Source organism: Lactuca sativa, chromosome 4 (assembly GCF_002870075.4).
Source record: "Lactuca sativa cultivar Salinas chromosome 4, Lsat_Salinas_v11, whole genome shotgun sequence".
Taxonomy (NCBI): Eukaryota; Viridiplantae; Streptophyta; class Magnoliopsida; order Asterales; family Asteraceae; genus Lactuca; species Lactuca sativa.
Window position 1 is genome coordinate 408,178,570 of NC_056626.2, and position 22,569 is coordinate 408,201,138.

At 37.7% G+C, this 22,569-nt stretch overlaps 2 protein-coding genes across 2 annotated transcripts; both read left to right on the plus strand.

Annotated features, from left to right (window-relative positions):
• Window positions 1–17,477: 17,477 nt before the first annotated feature.
• On the plus strand, window positions 17,478–21,111 carry LOC111921460 (triacylglycerol lipase 2). The gene is made up of 9 exons (XM_052770743.1): window positions 17,478–17,812; window positions 17,894–18,016; window positions 19,216–19,356; window positions 19,495–19,605; window positions 19,806–19,949; window positions 20,052–20,092; window positions 20,188–20,267; window positions 20,524–20,619; window positions 20,699–21,111. Exons 1-9 carry the CDS (start codon window positions 17,633–17,635, stop codon window positions 21,019–21,021), a joined length of 1,239 nt encoding a protein of 412 aa, XP_052626703.1. The 5' UTR covers window positions 17,478–17,632; the 3' UTR covers window positions 21,022–21,111.
• A 420-nt stretch (window positions 21,112–21,531) lies between these two features.
• Window positions 21,532–22,362, plus strand: LOC111921470 (blue copper protein). Its single transcript, XM_023917052.3, has 2 exons — window positions 21,532–21,766; window positions 21,880–22,362. The coding sequence occupies exons 1-2, from the start codon at window positions 21,535–21,537 to the stop codon at window positions 22,224–22,226; spliced, it is 579 nt and encodes a 192-aa protein (XP_023772820.2). The 5' UTR covers window positions 21,532–21,534; the 3' UTR covers window positions 22,227–22,362.
• The last annotated feature ends 207 nt before the right edge of the window (window positions 22,363–22,569 follow it).

The window sequence follows — 22,569 nt, forward strand, 5'->3', positions numbered from 1 at the left end:
ACTCATTAAGACATTATAACCCATGCATGGAAGGAAACTAACGACCAATATTACATTTTTATGACCTTAGACACTCCAAAATGTTTGGAAGTACAATCCATTTGGGTCTACAGCATGTCATACTCAAGAACATCATTGATTGAGGACACAAGCACATAATAACATCATACAAGCTACATATAACAAAATAAGCATCAAGGTATAAACTTTATAACATCTTGAGATATAGAAGGGTGCAAAACTTCCAGATCTAAGGTTGCTCCAAGCTTCCAAGATATTCTTATTTCCTTATCCTTCCTCTTTGAACACCAAAACACACACTAATGGCTCAAGGATGCTCAAAAATGGATTAGGGTTAGCTAGGGTCGAAGATGGAGGTGGAGGATGAAGAATGAAGAGGCATCAATGGGTTAAGGAAGTTTAAATAGGGTCCAAACCCTAAAAACTAGGGTTTGAGTATCTGCCACGTATGCCCAACATACCAAGCGTACGCCCAGTGTACATGATCGAGTTCCTAATTTCACTTAAATGCCACATGGGACCAACTTTAAAATAATTCTCTTGATAAGGGTCAAAATGTTAACACGTGCAATTTAAAGTTTTACATGGGCCAAATCATGGTCTTTCCTTGTAATGTTGAGGGTTAGATTTGAGTCCTACATACAAGTGCTAGGGATCGCACCCTTAGCCAACCTTCTAAAACTAGCCAATTGACCAAAAGTCAACCTATGTAAAAGTCAATGGTCCATGTCAAAGTCAACAGTCAACATTACCATCAACTGATACTCACGTGTGACCAACCCATGGTCACGTCGTGGCTAATGAACTTAGTCCTAATTCACAGCTCCAGTTACGAACAACTCAGCAGCAATCAAAATCAATGACATGTCGTGGTGTTCATGCCACCATGTTGTAACAGAATCCATCCAAAACAGACGATGAGCCTCATCATGATGTCGTGGCCTCCGTATGGTCACGTCATGACTACTGCATTGAGGCAGCGTAATGCATTAAGCCCCTAATCCTGTAAGTCACCATTCCAACATTCCAAAGGGCTATTTTACTCCAAGAACATTCTAAAACTTGATGTTTTATAAACATGCATGTCCAATGCATGTATTAAGGTCATATTGGGTCAAAATGAAGAAATTGAATCAAAATCACATGCATAGATTCAAAACTCAACCAAACTTCAAATCCAAAGCATATAACCTTCAAGGGACCTCAAAGATTCATAAAGTTGCCAACTTTATCAAATCCATCCATCCAAACTTTCCCAAACTTGGAGAAAATACACAAAAAGCCTAGATCTAGAAGCAAAGAACATAAAGCTTGGAACTTGAACACCCAGAATGGTCCAGAGCAAATGCTAGTAGATGATGATGAGACTTGCAAGCTAGAACTATGCACCAAGGATGCTTCCTTCACCTTCAAGACACCAAAAACACCACAAAAAGCTCAAGAAATTAACGATAGAGGCTAGGGTTTAGTTGAAAGGGTTGTTGTGAGAGCTATATTCAATGCGCGGATAGGTTTGAAAACTCAAACCTTGAATTAAAATTTAAGATCAAACTCTACTTCTAATTCTTGGTCCAGTCAAGTCTGGTAAACCAGTCGAGACTTGAATTTTATATTCAACAAAGTATTCAAGTAGTAAAATGAAGTAAGATTGAGTATAATCAAAGTAAAGATAATTTAGAACAAGTAGAATGTAAGTGAAAGATATTAACTTGCAAGAGAGTTTGAAATGATGTGAAGAGAATATCAATTGATTCTATTCTTGGTGTTAATTCCAGAAAACATATACTCATTAAATAGCAAAGGAGTAACATGGTACAAACCGAAATACAATCTAAGGACTAGTTAATACAATGATTTTGACAAGTAATACACTAAAAAAGGCTTGTTGAAATAGTCCTAAGAACTATTACATCAACAAAAAGACAAAAAGCATTCAATGCTTGTACATACTCTAACTTCGGAATCTCTTCATCTCGGATCAAAAGGGACTTTGGATCTTCTTCAAATCTCAGACTTGAGTGACTTCAGATTTGCTTTGTTTTGGATTACTAGAGGTTCACTTTGTATACATTAACAATCTCCCCTAAGTGAACTTAGCCATCAGTCAACTTAGTTGGCATCTTCAGATATGAAAAGGTAAGCATTGTGGAGCCAACTTCGGACTTCCAAATACCATTTGAGATGATAAACGAATTTCTTCTTCACAGGATCAGGAGCATCACTTTTAGCAGCATTGGCGATGAAATTTTGAAGGATATTTGAAGGAACGAGATGTTTATCAAGAACTCGGAAGAATTCTTTTCGGTTAGTCATCTTTTTCAGACAAACGTATCCGAGATCAGGTTCTTTAATGGGACCTTCTGCCAAGATTTGAGATTCAGGAAGTTCATAAGTTATCTTTGCCAACAGATTTACTGTCTTGATCAAGTGTGTGAACTCGATGTCGGACCCGCAAAATTCAGCTACATAGTCCTTCAGGAAGTTCATGGCAGCACTGTAGGCTCCGATGCTGGAATGATTGGATTAGCAATCTCAGAGGTCAGCAGTGATTGTCAAAATATAATTGGGGTTGATAGATGGAAAGTCAGCATCCGTGATTCTGATTGTAGCTTCCTTGTTCTGAGAGATGTAATATATGTACAACATGCATTTGAGATCAAGTTTGCTTTGGACCTTGTTTCCGAAACCAACAATCTTTGTGATCCACTTTCTAGACCACACTTCTTTTTAAGGATGTGCGTTAACATAATAGAACATTCTCAATCTCTCTCGCTCAGTCCTAATGATAGATTGTGGATCATCATTTGGATGAAGAGAGAGAACTTGATGTAGAATTTTCTATATATGTGGAGAGATTGGAAGATCGATTTGGTCGGAGTCTTGAGTGGGAAGACCGAACTACATGAAAGGGACAATGTCGAGATTGTGAATGATCCCTTCTCGGAAGAGGAAGGATATTCCCAACAATGAATTCGTATTATCTTTCAAGGCTTGAATCCTTATGCTTTCTTCCAGTGCTTGATCTATCTTGTACCATCCGAGCCACCATGTATTTCCCTTGAGTATTTAAATGATTAAATATTTAATTTTAGTGCAAGGAAGTTTGTTGGGTGTACACAGCGTACACGCAACGTACATGTTGAGGCGTGAAGTGGGGGGGAGCCTCGCGTACGCTAGGCATAACCCGGCCATTTTCAAACCATAAATTTTAGGGTTTGCACCATATATAAGGACATTAACTACGTCCCAAACCTCATTCTCTCAGCCTCCACTATCCCTAAAGAGTAGAAATCGAACCCAAAACCTTTTGCATGCTTTATGAGCTAATGTGGTGCACTTTTGGGTGATTTTTGGTGGTTTTGAAGAAGAAGAAGTTAGAAGAAGGAGCAAGAACATGGGAGGAGCTTGTAGATCCATGAGTTTATCATCTTTTTTGACTCATTTGAGGTATCAAGCTTCAAACTTGACCATTGCAGGCTTATTTGTAGTTTTGGGGTGTTTTATGTGACATTTTCACTCCATAGTTGAGATTTCTTGTGTTTTGGTAGTTCTAGCCCATAAGAGTTGTCCTTTTGAGCTCTTGGAAGCATTTAGAGTCATAAAAATCGGGCCTTGATGGTTAAGCCACAACCATGCAAGTGTTAGATGGTCACAAAGTGTGTTTAAGGACTTAAATCATGTCTTAACCCCCATCCATGCATACAATGACATAAAGTTTATAACTGTATGGTTTAGGACGTCTTAAAAGACATGGATCTATTTTTTGGACGTTAAGACTTAATGGATTAAGTCACAAAGGAATTTCTAAGGAAACTGACCAGTAAGTTGGGCGTACCCTTGGTACGTTGAGCGTATTGGGTCAACCTCCTCGAAGCGGTCAAGACCCAGCGTATGTTGGGCGTACATGCTAGGTACGCCGCACGTATGTTGGGCGTACGTGCTAGGTATTCCGCGCGTACGCATGCATAATGGACAATGAGAATTTGGGCCTTAGGATGTTGGGCCTGAAAATATTTGGGCCTCATGACCCATTGTGGAGTAAGGCCTCTGGACTTAGGACTGGGATTTATGGTGTTGGGACTTTTGGGACTTATTAGGATTTATTAGGCCTTAAAGTTTAAAGTAATGGACTTGGGCCTTAAATTTATTATGGATTGGGCCTCGGGGGAAAAGGCCCATTAGGGCAAGGACTAGGGAACCTTGCCTTAGGGCATGAATTAAAAGTTAGGCCATAAGAGAGTCATACTTGGGCCTAATAACTAACTAAGGGACTTGTTATGCTTTAGGGAGAGGAGTCCCGAACCATCCGAGGAGTATGATTTTGGCACATGAAGTTGAGGTGAGTTACCTTCCTGTATTAGTGGGTCGAATGCACTAATGTAGGCCCACTAGTAGTTGTTTATAGTAGAAATGATTGTCTTTGTGATAATTGTCTGGTATGCCACTATCTGTTATGATATATGTTCTTATTGCTATGTTATTATATGGTAGTGGTAGGGGTGATGTAGACCCCGTAACCGGTTGAAAGAGACCGAAGGGATAGGCCAGCACCTAGATATGCTAGGCAGTTACCGGTTGAAAGAGACCGAAGGGGTAGGCCAGCACCCTGATATGCTAGGCGGTTACTGGTTGGAAGAGACCGAAGGGGTAGGCCAGCACCCTGATATGCTAGGCGGTTACTGGTTGGAAGAGACTGAAGGGGTATGCCAACACTCTGATATGCTAGGTGGTTATTAGTTGTAAGAGACCGAAGGGGTAGGACAGCACCCGGATATGCTAGGCAGTATGTTTATTGTATGGTATGTGGTATGATGGGGGAACTCAATAAGCTTTGTCCTTACGGTTTTTAGTTTTAGTTTCAGGTACCTCTTCTTCGAAAGGAAAGGAGTCGACATGATTTCAACGCATCACACAATGGTTTCCACACATGAGATCTTTGGGAGTTATACTCTGATGTTGTTTTATTATGACATGATTTGATTATTGACATAATGGTTTTGATATGGGATGACACTATGGATGTTTTTAGACTATTGGTTTTATAACTACTTTATTAAAAATGAAATTTTTGGTCTTGAATTTTTGGGATGTTACATATCTGCTCTTGGCACCAGCCTTCGAACTTTCTAAAGGTCCTTTCAGGGCTGTCTGGTTCGGAAGAAATTTTATTTCCTTTGTCTTGTGGTGGCTTGTTCAAGTCATCAATGACTTGTTGTATCATTTCTGAAATGATAAATTCAGGAGGAGGAGTGATTAGGGGCTCTTCAGGGAGATCATCTGGTTTCCAATTAGGAGAATCTTCATCGATTGGAACAATTCTCAGAGATGGAATTGGAGGCAGCATGGATTGCGTAGCTCTGAAGGCATCAACAGTGAGCTTTGTCTTGATCTTTTCCATTTCACGGCTTCTTTAAAGCACATATGCCAAGGATGAAGGCCAAGAAACAGTAGACCATATCCTCTTTTCTTCTTCCGAAAGAACCTTTGTTGGATATTCCGCGGGAGCTTGGAGTTCTATAACAACATTCTTGATTTAATCTTCATCTTCTTCTTCTTCTACTTCAACATCTTTTGTAGGAGAGTCCATGGATTCAACCTGGATCAAGTCTTTATCATTAGATTCATCTCGGAGAGTTAATTCAGAGGCAGGTTTCCATTAGATTGTTCAACCCCTACGACTAGGTCCTTCTCCCCCTCTTATGTCGGAAGGCCCAACATCCGAGTACTCTTTGAAAACTCATGTTAATTTATTTAGTGAGAGCATCGTATGCTTCAGCACTGGGGGCTTGGGCTTTGAGGTGATCAAACAGAGAGCCCAAAATTGAGCGCATTTCATCGAATTTATTTTTTGGAACACCGACAATGTTCCAACATGCTCGGAGCAGCTTGATCAAGGGCTGTTGCATTATTAAGTTCATTTCATATTGATCATGCCGCCATGAATCTTGAGCATTGTTGTGGTGGTTGAGATGTGTTGATCAAGGCTATCACTATACTTCTATTAAACTTCCTCAAAAGTACATGTGCTTGAATCGGAGAGATGATTTGATCAAGTTGATTGGCTCTTTCGACTTTCGAGGGCCCAGATTCTTTAATCTCGGAAAGAGATTTAAGAATAACATCAAGTTTGGAATCGAGGCTGGTGACTTTCTGATCAAGCTTGGAGTCGAGTTGAGCTATAGTATTGTCAAGAGAGTCGACTTTTGAGACAAAACTTGCCACATTGTCTTAGAGTTCTAGCAGGGCAAATGAATCCACGATGTTTTCGTCCGAGGAGCCGGTGTCCGAGGTGGAACTCTCATACATGTCGTGATCATCACCATCTGTGTTATCATGTGGTTCGAAAGGAGAGGGATTTGTCTCATTTTTTACCTTGATTGGGACTCTTTCAGTTTCATCTCTTTGAATGCCTTGAACATTTGCATAAATTTGTATTTCTTCGGCATGTTCTGAGGAAGATGAGGAGAGACCAAAATCATAAACTGGCTTGGAAGAGGATGGTTTCAGAAAAGACTTTCACGTTGAAAATAATGGAAGAGCACCAATAGAAGCACTATCATCATCGAACATGAATTTCGTGGAGTGTTCTTCATCGGAGGGTGGCTTGAAAGCTTCAGCATGTGGAGACCCTAGAGGAGGATCATTCGAAATAATTGTTGTATCGTGAACTTCTCATGTAGCTACAGTTTGGGCTAGTTTGGAAGAGATAAACTCTTGATCTGTTTCTTCATCGGTTGGAGTGGAGAATGGCAGATTGCTCCGGATGGCCCTATTACGCATGGAGATAAGAGTGTACTCCACTTGAGCTCTTTTCAGCTCTGAATGACAAGTATGCGCACTATAAACAAAAACGTTCAATTATTCGTGAGTAGTACCTGGTCGTCCTTTACCTGAACTAGGTATCAGACTAGTTGGGGCTCTGGAAGTCAGAGGGACAACTCCAGCTTCTAAAAGCTTAGAATTCACGGAAGGGGCCCAGATTGTGCGTGTGTAGAGGAAAAAGGGATGTTCGAAGAGACATGTGGGTCTGTTCTAGGGGATTCAAGGAACTTGGTTAAACACCCGCACCATCTTTTTGGGAATTTGGGGATGGATTATGTGTAGAATTCCTGTGAGTGTGTGCTTGTGTTTTTGAAACTCCAAAGGGTGCTTCGGAAGACTGGACGGGAGGGGTTGTCGGATGTCCAAGCTCAAACGGAATGTCAATGTGTGATTCCTTTTGAGAGGAACCACTGACGATTGTTCACTTTTTGGCTGGAGCTTTAGAAGGTGAAGTTTTTCGTTTTTCCATCTTTTTCTTTTTGCCACCAGTGGAGACTGGTTTGATCACATCCGAGGGTTCGGGGGTAGATTGTGTTAGGTCATACACAATCGAAGTCTCTAAATGATGTTAGAGAAAAAGATTATCGGATGGAAGTGTTGCCAACATGTGTTGTGGAAAATGAAGAATAGGTCTGAAAGAAGTTTGGTTCGGAAGCCTATAAGTTCTAATGAACTTGAAAGAAAGACATACCTCTTTTTGTTCGGTGTTCATGAGGATGGCTTACCTTCTCTACTTTTAAATTTGTTGAAGTGTCAAAGCCCATAATCCCGGACTCGATATTTCATTTGGCTTTCTTTTGATGGCAAACTTCCGAAAGTTTTGCCATAGAACCTCGGTCAGATCGACAATGTTGCTTCTTCTAGAGTAGATGTTATACACTACATATAGCTAGTCCTTGCTCATGGTGTCAGTTCCACCATGTTTCACTGATAATCCTTGAAGGATTAGATGCATCAACACAGTCCAAATTCCAGGAACCACCAATTTCTTGAACTTTTTTGCTTTAAACTCACCACTATACCCAATTTATTCAGACAGGCCTGAAACTCTTTAGATGAGGGTTCTTGAAGTTGAAAACCCTTGGGATTTTCTAGGATACCAATTTCTTTGAGGAATGTCTACTTGTGTATAGGGAGTTAGGGACAAACCTATTACCTATGATTTTGGTGTCAAGAGCACCATCTTCGATCTTGATTCTTTCAAAAGCAGTGTGCAGAATGCATAATAGAAGTTGAGGGTTTGGAGTTTTGGTAAGTGGAACAGCAATAGGGTGATGGGAGATGAAATCGATCATCACTCGAGATGGATTCATGATAATGCATGGGATCGAGTGAGAAAAGTTAGGTAGTTTCTCTTAGAATCAGTATAGTGGATGATGAGGATGCAGAACCCTTTGAAGATTGTTGCGGGTTTTTAGATTTTAGGAACATTTTGGGTGGATGCCATTTTTGAAGGTTTGAATGCTCAAAGAACAGGTTGCAGAGAGAGATTTCTGGAAGAAGATAAATCAAGCGTAAAGGATAACAATTGGCATTTGAAAACCTTTTATAAGTTGGATTTTTTGGGCCGGGTTGGATGAAAGGTAATGATGACACGCGAAGGAAAAAGGGGTTGCATTAAATGTGTTGCCAAAATTAGTATTCCTAAAACCTGAAAATTCAAAAGAAGGGACGTCTATTCGTGTCAAAAGGGAAAACCGTTGTTTCAGTTATGGAGTTGACGTGCACTTTATCGGAACGTATTCCAAAGCACGCTTATTGAGAATTAAAGGATAATCATCAAGAAAAATTACCATTATTTTAATAATAACACACTTTGGAATTAAAAACACTTTGATGAAAACCTTTGAACTTGTTATAACTGAGGATCTCGGAATAAGTAAATTCTTAGACGAGATGTCATAAGATACTTCGGAAAGAACATAAACACATCACTAGTACATGATATATAGTTCAAGACGACACAATCTTAGATTGAATATCATAGGTAAATGCATGAAGATCTTAGAAGACAATTTTCAGTAGATTAGATTCCGAGACATGAAGGATCAGAGCTCGGACAAGATTAACAGATGAACGCACATTACCGTTTCGGATTTGAATTTCGAGGTGAACTTCATAACACTTTATTTTGAAATAAATTCCGAGGAGAGATCAATTCAAGAACACCAAAGTAACTATTTTGGTCATGAGCTTCAAAAGATGAGGAAAGTGGTACAACTTAAAACTAGAAGAAGAGCTTAGACAAAACGACACATAAAATGATCCATATTTTCCGAGAGGAAATGATTCCAAGATGAAAAGATTTTAACTTCATAATTATTTCACTTTCTAATGTTTCTATCAGAGAGTACAAGTATCGTGGAAGAATTGTGGATCAGGCATCATCATACCCATTTTTTTAGAAACCCATTAAATTTGGTTTCGTCTAATGCCTTAGTAAAGACATCAGAAATTTCATCGTCATATGGAACAAAAATAAGTTTGATGTTTCCTTTTAAAACATGATTTTTGATGAAATGGTACTGAATTTCGATGTGCTTCTTCATGGAGTGCTGAATTGGATTGTGAGAGATCGCACTGACACTTTGAGAATCACAATAAATTGGAATTTATTAAAATCGATAACCATAGTCCAAAAGCTGAGATTTCATCCAAAGAACTTGCGAAGTGCAACTTGCAACATCAATGTATTCTGCTTCGGCTGTTTAGAGAGAAATGGAGTTCTGGTTCTTAGATGACCAGCTAACCAATCTTCCACCCAAAAATTGACAACATACTAAGTTGCTTTTTTTATCTAGTTGAAGACCTCCATATTTTGAATCAGAGTATGCCTGAAGAAGGAAACTTATATTTGTCGGATACCAAATTATAAGGCTCTTTGTTCCTTTGAGATATTGGAACATTTGCTTGATAGCCAGTAGATGAGACATCTTCGGATTGACCGAAAATCTGTCATATATGCTTGTTGAGAACATGATGTCTGGACGAATTGCGGTAAGGTAGAGTAGCGATCCAATCATTCCCATGTACTTCTTTTGATCAATAGCAACATCGGATGGGTCCGAGAAGATCTTGTGTCTGAAACCCATGGGAACCTTTGCAGAGGCATAGGTGTTCATTGAGTGCTTTTTCAGAAGTTTAGAAATGTATTTCTCTTGGTGAATAAATATTTCTCTATTGGTTTTCTTGTCTTGGAGTCCGAGGAAGAAACTTAATTCACGATTCATGATCATTTGGAATCAACTAACCATTAATTTGGCAAAATCAACAACCATTGTCGAATCCGTGGATCCAAAAATGATGTTGTCAACATAGATTTGGACTAACATGAGATGGTTTTCATTAGATCTTCATAATAGGGTAGGATCAAGGATTCCTCTTTGAAAAACAAAACGCTTAAGAAAATCAGTAAGAGTCTTGTACCAGGCGTATGGAGCTTGCTTGAGGCCATAAACAACTTTTTGGAGTTTTTAACAATAGTTCGGATAAGAAGGAATGACAAAACCGGCGGGCTGTTGGAGATACACTTAGGCATCTAGTTCACCGTTGAGAAAAGTAATTTTAATGTCCATTTTGTAAACCTTAAAGCCTTTGTGACATGCATAAGCAAGAAAAAATTTGATGGCTTCAAGACGAGCAACAGGAGCAAAAGTCTCATCGTAATCAAGTCCTTCGATCTGAGTGAATCCTTTGGCCTCCAATCTTCCTTTGTTTCGGATAATAACTCCGACGTCATCTAGCTTGTTTTAGAAGACCCATCTTGTACCAACAATAACGTGATCCTGAGGATGAGGGATGAAACTTCACACTTCATTTCTATCAAATTCTGCTAATTCTTCTTACATGACTGTAATCCAGTCAACATGTTCTAATGCTTCCTTGATGGATTTTGATTCAACCATTGATATAAAAACCGAGAAGTGGCCCTCATTTTGGATGTTCGTAGCACAATGAGTTTGAATACCAGCATTTAGATTTCTGATGACTTGATTTGAAGGATGATCCTTTGTCCAGATGTGTAATCTCGGAACTTCTTGTGCAACGAATGATCCAACATCAACAATAGGTTATGTTGCTCCCCCTGAACAGTATGAATTTGAGGATGATGCTCCCCAAGAACTTATAAATTGGATATGTCGACATCGTCTTCGTTCGGAAAGCCAAAGAAGTTAGCATCGTCTTCGTTTTTGTGTACGGAATGGGATCAAAATCAGTGAATCGATATGTTGCATCTTGAAATCCATCCACATTTGATTCAAGGGAAGGATGACCATTCTCCCCCTCAACCTAAGAAGGTTGAAATGGTTCGAAATCAAATGGACGAAAGGTAGGGGTCGAACCAGAAACGTTTTGAGAAATTGGAGTTATTGTAAATGAGGACGGTCTTGATCGAGATTCTGAGTCAAGAGCAATTTCTAAAGGTCCGAACAGGATTCCAAAGTCAACTTCATATATGATTTGGGAATTTGGAGATCCTGGAGATGGAGCATCGGACTCCATGATGTGAGTTGTAACATGATTTGGGCCAAAATTCTGAACAAAGTTGTCATCAAAAGTGACATCAAAGCTTTTTTCAAGTACACGAGTTCTACGATTAAGAACTATGTAGGATTTTGATTTTGCTTAGTATCCCAAAAAGATTGCTTCATCAGCTTTGGGTTGAAACTTGGTGAGTTGATCATGGTTTTCTTTAATAAATCATCTACAGCCGAAAACATGTAGGGGTGAGATACTCAGTTTGCAACCATTCATGGCTTCATACAGTGTCATATTGAGACGTCGATTAATAATGCTTCGGTTTTGAGTAAAGCAGGTAGTGGACACTGTTGGGTTTTGAGCATACTAACACTCCTATGGTGTACATGCAACCCTAGAAACCTTGGATCTATGTTTTCTCTAAAATACATGCAAATTTGATTTCCAAGGTTCACAACCTAACTAGCATGTTATGGGGTACTTGTAATACAAAACTTTAAGTAGAATAAAATACCTTTCTTTTGTGGTTGATTGCTTGGAGTTTATGAGCCTAGCACCAATAGTGTGGATGCCTCAAGTGGTGTCACAAATCACCAAAACAAATTGGAAGCTCTTTAGAGAATAAGAACACTTGTAGAAATCGACTCACTCTTATGCTCACACACACTAGTGCCAATTCTAGAACCAAGGACTCCTTTATATAGTATGGAGGATTAGGGTTAAATCCTAATACCCATGACTCTTCATTTACCTAGGATCCATGGGTTAAAAGCTCCGTGGACTATCCATGGACTCCATATACTCTTAGCTCATCCTAAATAAATCTTAGCCCAATCCATATATATAAATAAGAGTCTATATTTAATTAGACCCATTTTGATCACTAAATTAATTCTTGATCAAAACTAATTAAATAATTATGATATCATATTAATATATTATAACCAAGGTTCTAAATGGCATGAGGTGTGGCGTGGCGGCAAGGTCAATCGTCAAGCTTAACGAGCCATGACGAGTTATGGCGTTTTTCAAGGCGTGATGTAAGGCGGTGATTTTGTATTAATTTATAATTATATTACCACATAAATATAAATTTATATTAAGTATAACTACTTTTTAGAAGTGTTATATCAATAACTAATAAATAAAAGTTAACAAAAAACACAATACCTGTATCTCCGATTAGAAAAGATATAACAAAGAGCAAAAAAAACGTGTCTCATACGAAAAAACATGTGCCATAATGCGCCATGACACGCCATGTCACGCCTTGCTACGCGCCATGCCTAACAGCAATGTTACGAAGCTTTTCGTAACGGCGAAGTCACGCCTCACGCCATGGCACGCCTTGGCGCGCCTTTTAGAACACTGATTATAACCAATAATATATTAATATATCATAAACATATTATTCTCAAAAGTATATCCAAACAAGTTGTTTAGGTGAAGTGCAACCCAAATGGTCCATGTCGGGTCGGGTCAAGTTGATACCAAATATAGTTACGGACTTAGACACCTTATCCAACAGACACAACTTCAACCCAAAGATAAAGAATTAGATTAGCAAAGTTAGGCATTGATTGAGCGGCTTCAACAAGAGTTTTGTTTCTTCTTTCAACCACACCATTTTGGTAAGGAGTGTAGGGACAGAGAAATTGTGGTTGATGCCTTTGTTGGAGAGGAATTTCTCAATGGTGACATTAGTGAATTCTGAGCCATTGTCACTTCGGATTCTTCTTACAGGAAGTTTGACAAGAACATCAATTCCGTTGATGAAATTAATAATTTAAGAGGTTGTTTCAGATTTTAGCCTAAGGAACAAAACCCAGGTGACCCTTGTGTAGTCATCAAAAATCAAAAGAATGTACTTTTTGTGATGCGGACTTTCTACGGTGGAGGGTCCACAAAGACCAATATGCAAAATTTCTAATGATTCCGAAATTAACTTTGAAATGATAACAGGATGACCTTTCTTGCACTACTTCCCACATTCACATGCATCATAGAGATGATCGTTTTCGAACTTGAGGAGTGGCAAACCTCAGACCATTTCACCATAAACAAGATCATTCATATATCAGAAGTTTAAATGAGCAAGCCTTTAATGCCATAACCAACTAACATCAGGAGTGGCTTTTAAGAGAAGACAGAGTTGAGGTTTGTCAATGATCATGATGATGTCTAGTGGATACATGTTATTGTTGCAATTGGATTTAATTAGACATTCTTTCCGATCTTCTATCATGATGTAGCTATGCTTTTTGTAGAACTCAACTCTTCAGTTTGCATTAGTGAGTTGAGCCACACTAATCAAATTGTGTTTCAGGTCAGCTACATCTATCACATTGGAGATAGAGAACTTGTCGTTGGTGAGGATGTCGTAACCTCATATTTGTGAATTGGAGTTGTTGTCATACGTCACGTAAACAGCGTTCGGAGCAAGTTTGAGATCACGTAGAAAGTCTTTATGCCTCGTCATGTGCATGGAACAAGCACTATCAGTATACCATATTGTATCTTGTTCCGAAGCACAAAGTGTCTGCAAAATCAGTGAGTTTTGGAGTTTTTAGGCTCTAAGTTAGGTTTAGGGACTTTGGCACGGGCTTTGGACTTAGACTGTGATTTGGAACAACTAGTGTCTCGGAGGGTTTGTTCCGAGAAACTTTAGGAAAGAAGCAGAATGCCATGGTCTTTTCATTAATCCAAAAATCGTATTCGACTAAAGGTTATTTGGACACTGCTTTTCTCGAACCAGCAGTTTTCTGAGATGTGGGAATCACTGTGTTGACAGAAGTTACAGTTACATTTTCAATGTTTTTACTTTCCACTCAAATTTTTGTTTTGAATCTTTTGAGGATTTTTTTTTAACAACAGTGTTCTTACCACCCTGTTCTTTACTTGATGCTTTTGGTGGCACATTTGGTTTCGAAAATTGTTATGGTTTGAAAATAGTACCATCAATTTAGCAATAAATACAGAAGAAAATGTCCGAGGAGAGTTAGTTTTTTCAGAATGAATCTACACAATAACCTTTATCGGATTAGGACATACAACTTTGTTTTGAGCGACCGAACTAAGAGGATTAGATGGCCTTTTGAGAATCTTAACAGGCGCAAAGGTATTGTGATTTCTAGTGGTTGAGCTAACTGTCAGAGATACTTTCTTTTCGGATCTCTCAAGGAATCTGGAATCTTGAATTGACCTAATTTCCTTTTTAAAGGCATTTTTGGCTTCTATCTTCGGGTTGAAAACATCTTTCTTATTTAACCAAGGTTTCTTCTGAGAGTCAGATGATGACTTGGAAGTTTGTCTAGATGATGGATTCTCAAACTTAGGCTTAATTGGCATTAGATTTGTTTTCAAGACCACTTCAGAATTAGAGATGCACAAGTCATATGAATCATCACATACAATATCTTCATCAATGTCATTATCTAAAGATGCCCAAATGAAATCTGATTTATTAGAGTCATGTTCAGTTGTCTCATGAATTATTTCCTCAACAACACAATTGTTCGGAGGACCGAAGTTCAGAATCTGAACTCCAGTACAGATGATGTCAAGGAATTAATCTGAAGACTGATTCAAGTCCAGAGGTATCAGAGGTATGGAATCAGGACATTTAACAACTATAGGTTGGAACTCACGAATTAGAGATTGGAACTGGTCCGAAGTCTCATGAAGAGGTGGCAATGATGAGACAGGGGTATCCGAATGAGTGCGGTTCAGAATGTCTCCCATAAAAGTTAGATCTTGCAACTCCTTCAAGAAACGAAAAACAGGTTTCGAAAACTCGCTTCCGACACTTGGTGCTTTGGACCATGGATGACGAAAATTATGTGTCATCTGTTCGTTTGCTTCAAGAATATCAAGTGCATGATGTAAAGCATCAATTTTGGCATTAAGACGTTTATTATCATAAACTACAGAATAAGTGATTTCACATTTGTCTTTTAAAATGATACATTCATCGTTATACATTACAAGCTCTCTTTCTAGTGATTCTATCTTAAGTTTTCTATCTTCAAAGCATAATCTATAACAGACTCATAGGCTATATGGATGATAGTCATATCTAATTGGATCTGGGTTAGATATGGTTCACAAAGAGATAAATCAAAATTATTTTTAGTAATCATAGATTTCACTTGTTAAACGATGCTTCTGCCTAGTAAATCATTGGTTGCCATGTAGCAAAAGTTCGGCTGAGCATCTTTATCGTCTCCTTCTGAACCTGATGACTAGTAGCCTTCCTCACATTCGATCGATTTTATTTCCATAAGAAACATATTCCTTCTAGTACTCACATCATCCTCGTCTCTAGAAGACCAGTACCCGTCAACATCTCTTGACACAGTAGTAACAAAAGCTTTCTCACTTGATGCCCTCTCTTGAGCTTTGTAGGCATATGATGCAAAATCTTTGACCTTCGGCTTCTGAGAGATTTCAGCCATACAATCTTTGGCAAAATGGTTACCATGTCCACACTTATGACAAACTATCTTGGGTTTGTCTGACTTCGGAATTTCATGGGATTCCTAGGGGTGACTTGATGATGAGATGTTGGGTTTGTAAGCAGGTGGATTTTTTGAAGGTTTCAAAAATTATTGAGGATTATTTTAATGAGGGGTTTTGAATCGCTTTTGATACGTTTTGTGACTGGGGTTCCATAGACTTTGTATTTCATGGATAATATAGCAAATTCCTGTTGGAAGCAGAGTTTGGATTCTGCTAGATTGGGATCAACATTTTCTAAATGGTTTGGAATAGGTGGAGTAGGTGGAGTTGGAAATGTTGGTGGAACGGGCAAAACGGGTGGAATAGTTCTGAATGGATCTGACACAAATGGGTTCAAAATAAGTGGGTTAACACAACTAACCAAGGCAAGAGGACCTCCGTACAGTTCTCTTAACATTTGTGCAACGTTAGATTTATGGCCTTGTAGTTCGTCAAATAGTTAGTAAAGTTTAAGCTTCTTTAGAGATCCATTACTCTGAAGACATGATTTGACGTTTCCCCATCCTTTTCTGAGGCTATTAATAAACTTCAGATTGTACTCAATAGGAGTTCTGATTATTCTGTGTGCAGTAATTTTGTTTACAACAATTTGATACCTATTAGAAGTCGAGGCTACAGATTCACCTGGAGTAGTGGTGAAGGTATCAAAACTATTAACAACCGAAGTCAGACGTTTATCTTTTATATTTTCGGACCCTTCAAATAGATCTTGAAGAGTGTCCCAAATCTCTTTTACAGATTTGCACAACTTAATGTGCTCAAAGAGAGATAGAGGAACACCAAACACCATTTTGGAAAATACAATCTGGTATGCATGAAATTTCTCGATGTCTGCAGCAGTGAAAGGTATTTGGCGTTGATTTTCTTGGCCCATGAGAGTTGCAGCAACATCTCTCACCGTTAGTCTGACCGGAACTTGTGGACCTTCTTTCACAGACCTCTATATTTCTTCACCTTTGTCCTTGCCAAGTAAAAATCTTTTCATTCTGACTTTCCAGTGATTATACTCTTCAACAACTAATGGTGGGGCACGAGAATCAAAAGGGACTTCGGATCTTCTTCACATCTTGGACTTGAGTGACTTCGGATTTGCTTTAGTTTGGATTGCTAGTGATTCACTTTTTGTGCATTAACAGAGGATGTCTTAAACCTTGAATTTAGTGGCTTAAATATGGAAGAAACCTTAAAATATCATGGATTTGTATTGACGTTATTGTCACGTAGTCATCTGAATACACATTCACATAGTTGGTATGCCCAAGCCATCCGAATACACCCTAACCCTTGAGAGAGAGATTATTATATTTTTTTTATTATAAAAATATTTAAGTAAATAAAAATGAGAAGAACAAATTTGTATTTTCAAATGCATTTAAATTTTCTAGAAAGAAGTCTACGTGATATTTTAAATTTTAGGCCTATTATGCATATATAAAAAATAAAAAAATAATAAAAATTAAAAAAAAAAAAAAAAAATTAGACTTAAACTTTTTTTTTGGATAACAGATGCTTCAAATTTGCAAATTACTCTTTGTAAAATTAAATTTTGAGTGAAACAATGGATGCTTGTTTAAATTAAAATTAAAAATGAAACTTGGCGTGGGTCCCGGCGACCATCTTCCCCTTCTGTCACTAGGAAAAAAAGAGCCCATTTTCTCCCTTTCAGTTGAGAGCTCTCGAAATAGACCCAAATTTTCAAGATTTTGTTCACACACTGACATTATCGCTATATATAAATGCTGCTTTGTTTTGTGTTTCCCTCATTATCCTCTCCGTCACTCCAGAAGAAATTATGGGTGTCTGTAAATTTCTGGGATTCTTATGGGTCGTTGTGATGTTGTCAATTCAACAATACCCAGCTTTCGGATCAAGCAGGCTCACCTCCGACGTTGGCGTCGTCATGAACCCTCCACGGCTCGGAATATGCGCCTCTGCCGTCACCAAATACGGTTACAAGTGTCAAGAAATTGATGTACGGCCGGCGTGATTACAACGTCGATCTGGTATCAATTTACTCCTGTTGACTGGTTACTAATTGGTTTTGTATTGTCAGGTGACGACGGAAGATGGATATATATTGAGCATTCAAAGGATTCCGGAGGGGCGAGGCGGCGGAGGCGTAGGCGGTGGGAGGAGGAAGAGACAACCGGTGTTGTTACAACATGGAGTTCTTGTGGTAATTTTATTATTAGCACTTAGCACACAGACATTATTCGTAGGACTACATGCGTGTCTACTTTACCAAAGCATTCCGTGTTGTTGTAAACGTCCAAAAGAATTTTGTCGCCACACCATCATTAACCCCCACTAAGAAGTTATAAGTGTATCTGTTTTTGTTCATATTAAAAATCATTACACATATATGAATTTAATTATTAATATAATAGAAACACAAAAGATTGTTTGTTGGTGTTGAATTTAATTACACATATATATATGAATTTAATTATTATTAATATAATAGAAACACAAAAGGGTGCCACATTTAGTTGTAAAGAAGATTGAAAAAAATAAAAAACAGCCTCGTGGAACACGATGTGCAAAAATTTGCGTGATGTTTAGATGCTGCGTTGTAGCTCTTGTCGTTCTATGTAATATGTATATATGTTTTTTTTTCCTTTTTATGAATTTCATAAGATAACGCTTTGAAAATGGAACACATGCATGTTGCCACCTCACTACCATTCAATTTGTCGCTTCGTTAGGTGTCTGCCGATAGTAGGCTAAGTTGGAATGCGGCTACATGAATGTTTTTGGTTTTCAAGGTTACTAATAACAAATTTACAAATACTTTTTGACAATATTTTCGATTCTCTATTAAATTATCTTCTTCTAGTTTTTATATTTTGGTAAAAATGCTTTAAGTAGTATGTAAATATTAAAATATTTATACTAGCTAGACCATACATCAAATTCAATTTTATCCAAGTTGGATGAAAAAATGCATAGCTTACTCTTTTGCATAAAAGACAATGTATGGTTCGATACATAAGCAAAAATGATTAGTAATTAAATATCAAAATAATTCTGATAATTTGAAACTCTCCGATATTCTTAATAGAATGTTGTAATAATATTGTAAGTTGTAAATGTTAATTTTATTTAATAAAATTTGAGTGACATACTGACTAATACTATTAATGAGATTGCTTATTCTATATGTTTTTAGATATTGACCGCTTGGGGTAGTTTAACATTTTTGTTTTTGGCCAATGATTCCAAGTATCTCGTGATGCACGCACAGCATAGACTCTTCTGACACATAAGCCCCCTCAATTATTAAACAATTTTCATGAATTCTAGTACTTAAAATATATTTTACTTTAATTTCCATCTCACAAGTAGTGTCTATTTTGAATTATATTTGGGATGAAGGATGGAATGACGTGGCTGTTGAATTCCCCTGAGCAATCTTTAGCCTTGATTTTGGCGGATCACGGTTACGATGTGTGGATAGCCAACACCAGAGGAACCTCGTTTAGTCGCCGGCATGTTTCTCTTGATCCTGACAAGCCTGTATGTACAAACATTATTTATTTTTGTTGCATCTTGCATGATCATAATTTATATCATACCATGCTAGTTTTTATTGTTAATATCATGTATCGTGTCACCTAGCTAGACATAGTCTCACTATTTAGTGTCACTTTTTAGGAATTCTGGAATTGGACATGGGATGAAATTGCTGCTCGTGACTTGCCTGCTGTTATTGCTTATATCTTCCAACAAACTAGCCAAAAGATCCACTATGTTGGACATTCCCTGGTAAATCATCTATTTTCTACTTTTTTTTTACACAAACTAAATATGGCTTTAGCGACATTTTTTATTGGGCTTAAATAATAGAGGTCGTTTTTGTACTTTCTGATGATGTACTAAAGTACTACACACCACACCACCTAAAAGGCTAAAGAGAATGTACACAAATTTATGTGTTATTATCTTGCTCCAAATTCCAATTGTAGGGAACTTTGATTGCATTAGCCTCTTTTTCTGAGAGGAAACAAATAGACAAAGTGAAATCCGCTGCATTGTTAAGCCCGATTGCGTACTTGAGCCATATGACCACTGCACTTGGTGTTGTTGCAGCCAAAGTCTTTGTTGGAGAGGTATATATTAACATCATTAATACATTATTTTCCATTTCATATCATCCCCCATATTTATACAATATATTAGGCTAAAAACGTTGTAACATTTTTTCTCTACAGATTACAATTGTATTTGGTCTTGCCGAGTTCTATCCAAAAGGGTATACAAAATAACTGCTACTTCTTGTTTTAGTTTTTCCTTGATAAAAATTTACAAATGAGCTAATAAAGATGTTGTTTCGATAATAACATACAGTGAAGAAGTGAGCCGTTTCCTGAAAGGTCTATGTGCGGATCCGAAGGTTGACTGTTATGACTTAATGTCTGCCATTACAGGTATGATATATATATATATATATATATATATATATATATATATATATATATATATATATATATATATATATATATATATATATATATATATATATATATATATATATATATATATATATATATAGTACGTACCCTACTGTTAATTCGTTACAAATTAATTAATGATTAAATCGATCTGTTTAAGATTCCGGCCTGTATATTTTTATTTTTATATATTTTAACATCATGTATGCATATATGGTTGTTAATTTCAAAGGTAAAAACTGCTGCCTCAATGGCTCGACTGTTGATGCTTTTTTAAGAAGCGAGCCTCAGTCTACCTCGACTAAAAACATGGTTCATTTAGCTCAAAGTAAGTCGGTTAAGTTTGTATATATATAATACGTGACACTTTAACACTATGAGTAAAATTAATTAAATGGATCTTGTAGCTGTTAGAGATGGGATTTTGGCGAAATATGACTATGGGAATCCGGTGTTCAATCTGGAACACTATGGCGTACCAAGGCCTCCAATCTATAACATCTCCAACATCCCAAAGGACTTCCCTTTGTTTATGAGTTATGGAGGTCAAGATGCTCTGTCTGACCCCAAAGATGTGGCTACTTTGCTCGATGATCTCAAGTGGCATGATGAAGGGAAGCTTAGTGTGCAATATATCAAGGACTATGCTCATGCTGATTTTATCATGGGTGTAACCGCCAAAGATGTTATTTATGACAAAATCATCTCCTTTTTTACAAGGAACCAATAAATTATATAAGATGTGGAACATAAATCTAATCATGTAACACGCTCGCTTTTGCTCTCTAGCTAATTAATACCGGTAACTAGTCTTGTAGCACCCATGCATGCACCAAATACCTTGATTCATAATCATACATGCAAATGACAACACACTATTAATTTGGGACGGAAGTAGTATATAAGAATTCATGTAAACAAATTAATTATATTAGTGCTTTTGCTTGATAATGAAGTTAAGCAAAAGAGTGCAATATCAAATTCGTTTATGAGAAAAGTTTTTTTAAAGGCAAGCAAACTCTTGATGATCAAGACCCCACAAAGATTTTGCTTAGCCGACAATTTATCTAACTGTCTATTGATTTTACATTGAACCTACCGAAAATACAATATTAAGGTATTATCTTAAAAGAGTAAAATGACAATCATGTCAAGTACTATGACAGGACAGACCACCAATCAATCACGTATGCCATTTGGTACAACAATAATATTAATGTAGTATATATGTAGTGTACATGCTATGTTAGGTTTCATTCATACTCCCATACTCAAATCATTCGATCAAACACAAATGGAGAATAGTGCATATAACATGACGTTAATGATGGTGGGTTGTGTTGGGTTGTTGTTAATGTTATCAAAACAAGGGTCAGCCGAGCAACATGTGGTTGGAGGGAAACAAGGGTGGGACGAATCGACTGATTTTGACTCCTGGGCTTCGGGTCAAACATTCAAGGTTGGCGATACGCTCGGTAAGCTGATTAAAATATCCATGAGATGACTGATGACTGATGAGTACTAGATCGATCTTTTGAATGATTTTATCTGATTAACGTTTTTTTTTTTTTTTTGGGTTGGATTATAGTGTTCAAGTACAGTCCAATGCATAGCGTTGCAGAGCTGGGCAGCGAGAGCGAATACAAGAAGTGCGATGTGGGATCGGCTACGAATTCCATGAGCGACGGCAACAGTGTGGTGAAGTTAACAAAGGAGGGTACAAGATACTTTGCATGTGGTACAGCCGGACATTGCGATAGCGGGATGAAGGTAAAGATCACTACAGTCTCAGCTTCTTCTTCTGGTTCGTCTTCTTCAAACGCGGCACCGACTTCAACTTCAACTTCGACTTCGACTTCGACTTCGGGTGCGACATGTGTTTCAGGATCGTTTGCTTTCATGGTGGTGGGCTCTTTGATCCGACTTTTGTTCTAATTAAGTGAAAAGGCCTAGCGATCGATATGGTCCAAGTTTTACAACTTTGCTGATGTTCATTCTCTATTTGTTTTGATATTATTCATTATCATGTACGCGCATTGAGGAATAGAATAAATTTGTTTAAGGATGATAATATGTTGTTAGACCATCCACGGTAACACTACAAGAATAACCCGCGATAGGAGTGACAGACACTTTAAGCGGCGATACCAAACAAACGTGTTTTTTGTCATCGCTAAAAGTGGTTGTCGCCGCTAAAGGCTTATGTTGGCGCTCCACGTCATTTCAACCTTACCCGCCTATTTAAGCTATGATCCAACGACGTAGGAAACACCGTGTT

What these genes read in the sequence shown, in the direction of transcription:
- LOC111921460 (XM_052770743.1), top strand. Translation starts at nt 17,633, where the DNA reads ATGGGTGTCTGTAAATTTCTGGGATTCTTATGGGTCGTTGTGATGTTG. An exon ending in TACAACATGGAGTTCTTGTG is followed by an intron (nt 18,017 to 19,215) that starts GTAATTTTATTA and finishes TTTGGGATGAAG; the next exon opens with GATGGAATGACGTGGCTGTT. An exon ending in CTCTTGATCCTGACAAGCCT is followed by an intron (nt 19,357 to 19,494) that starts GTATGTACAAAC and finishes GTCACTTTTTAG; the next exon opens with GAATTCTGGAATTGGACATG.
- LOC111921470 (XM_023917052.3), top strand. Translation starts at nt 21,535, where the DNA reads ATGTTAGGTTTCATTCATACTCCCATACTCAAATCATTCGATCAAACA. An exon ending in CAAGGTTGGCGATACGCTCG is followed by an intron (nt 21,767 to 21,879) that starts GTAAGCTGATTA and finishes GTTGGATTATAG; the next exon opens with TGTTCAAGTACAGTCCAATG.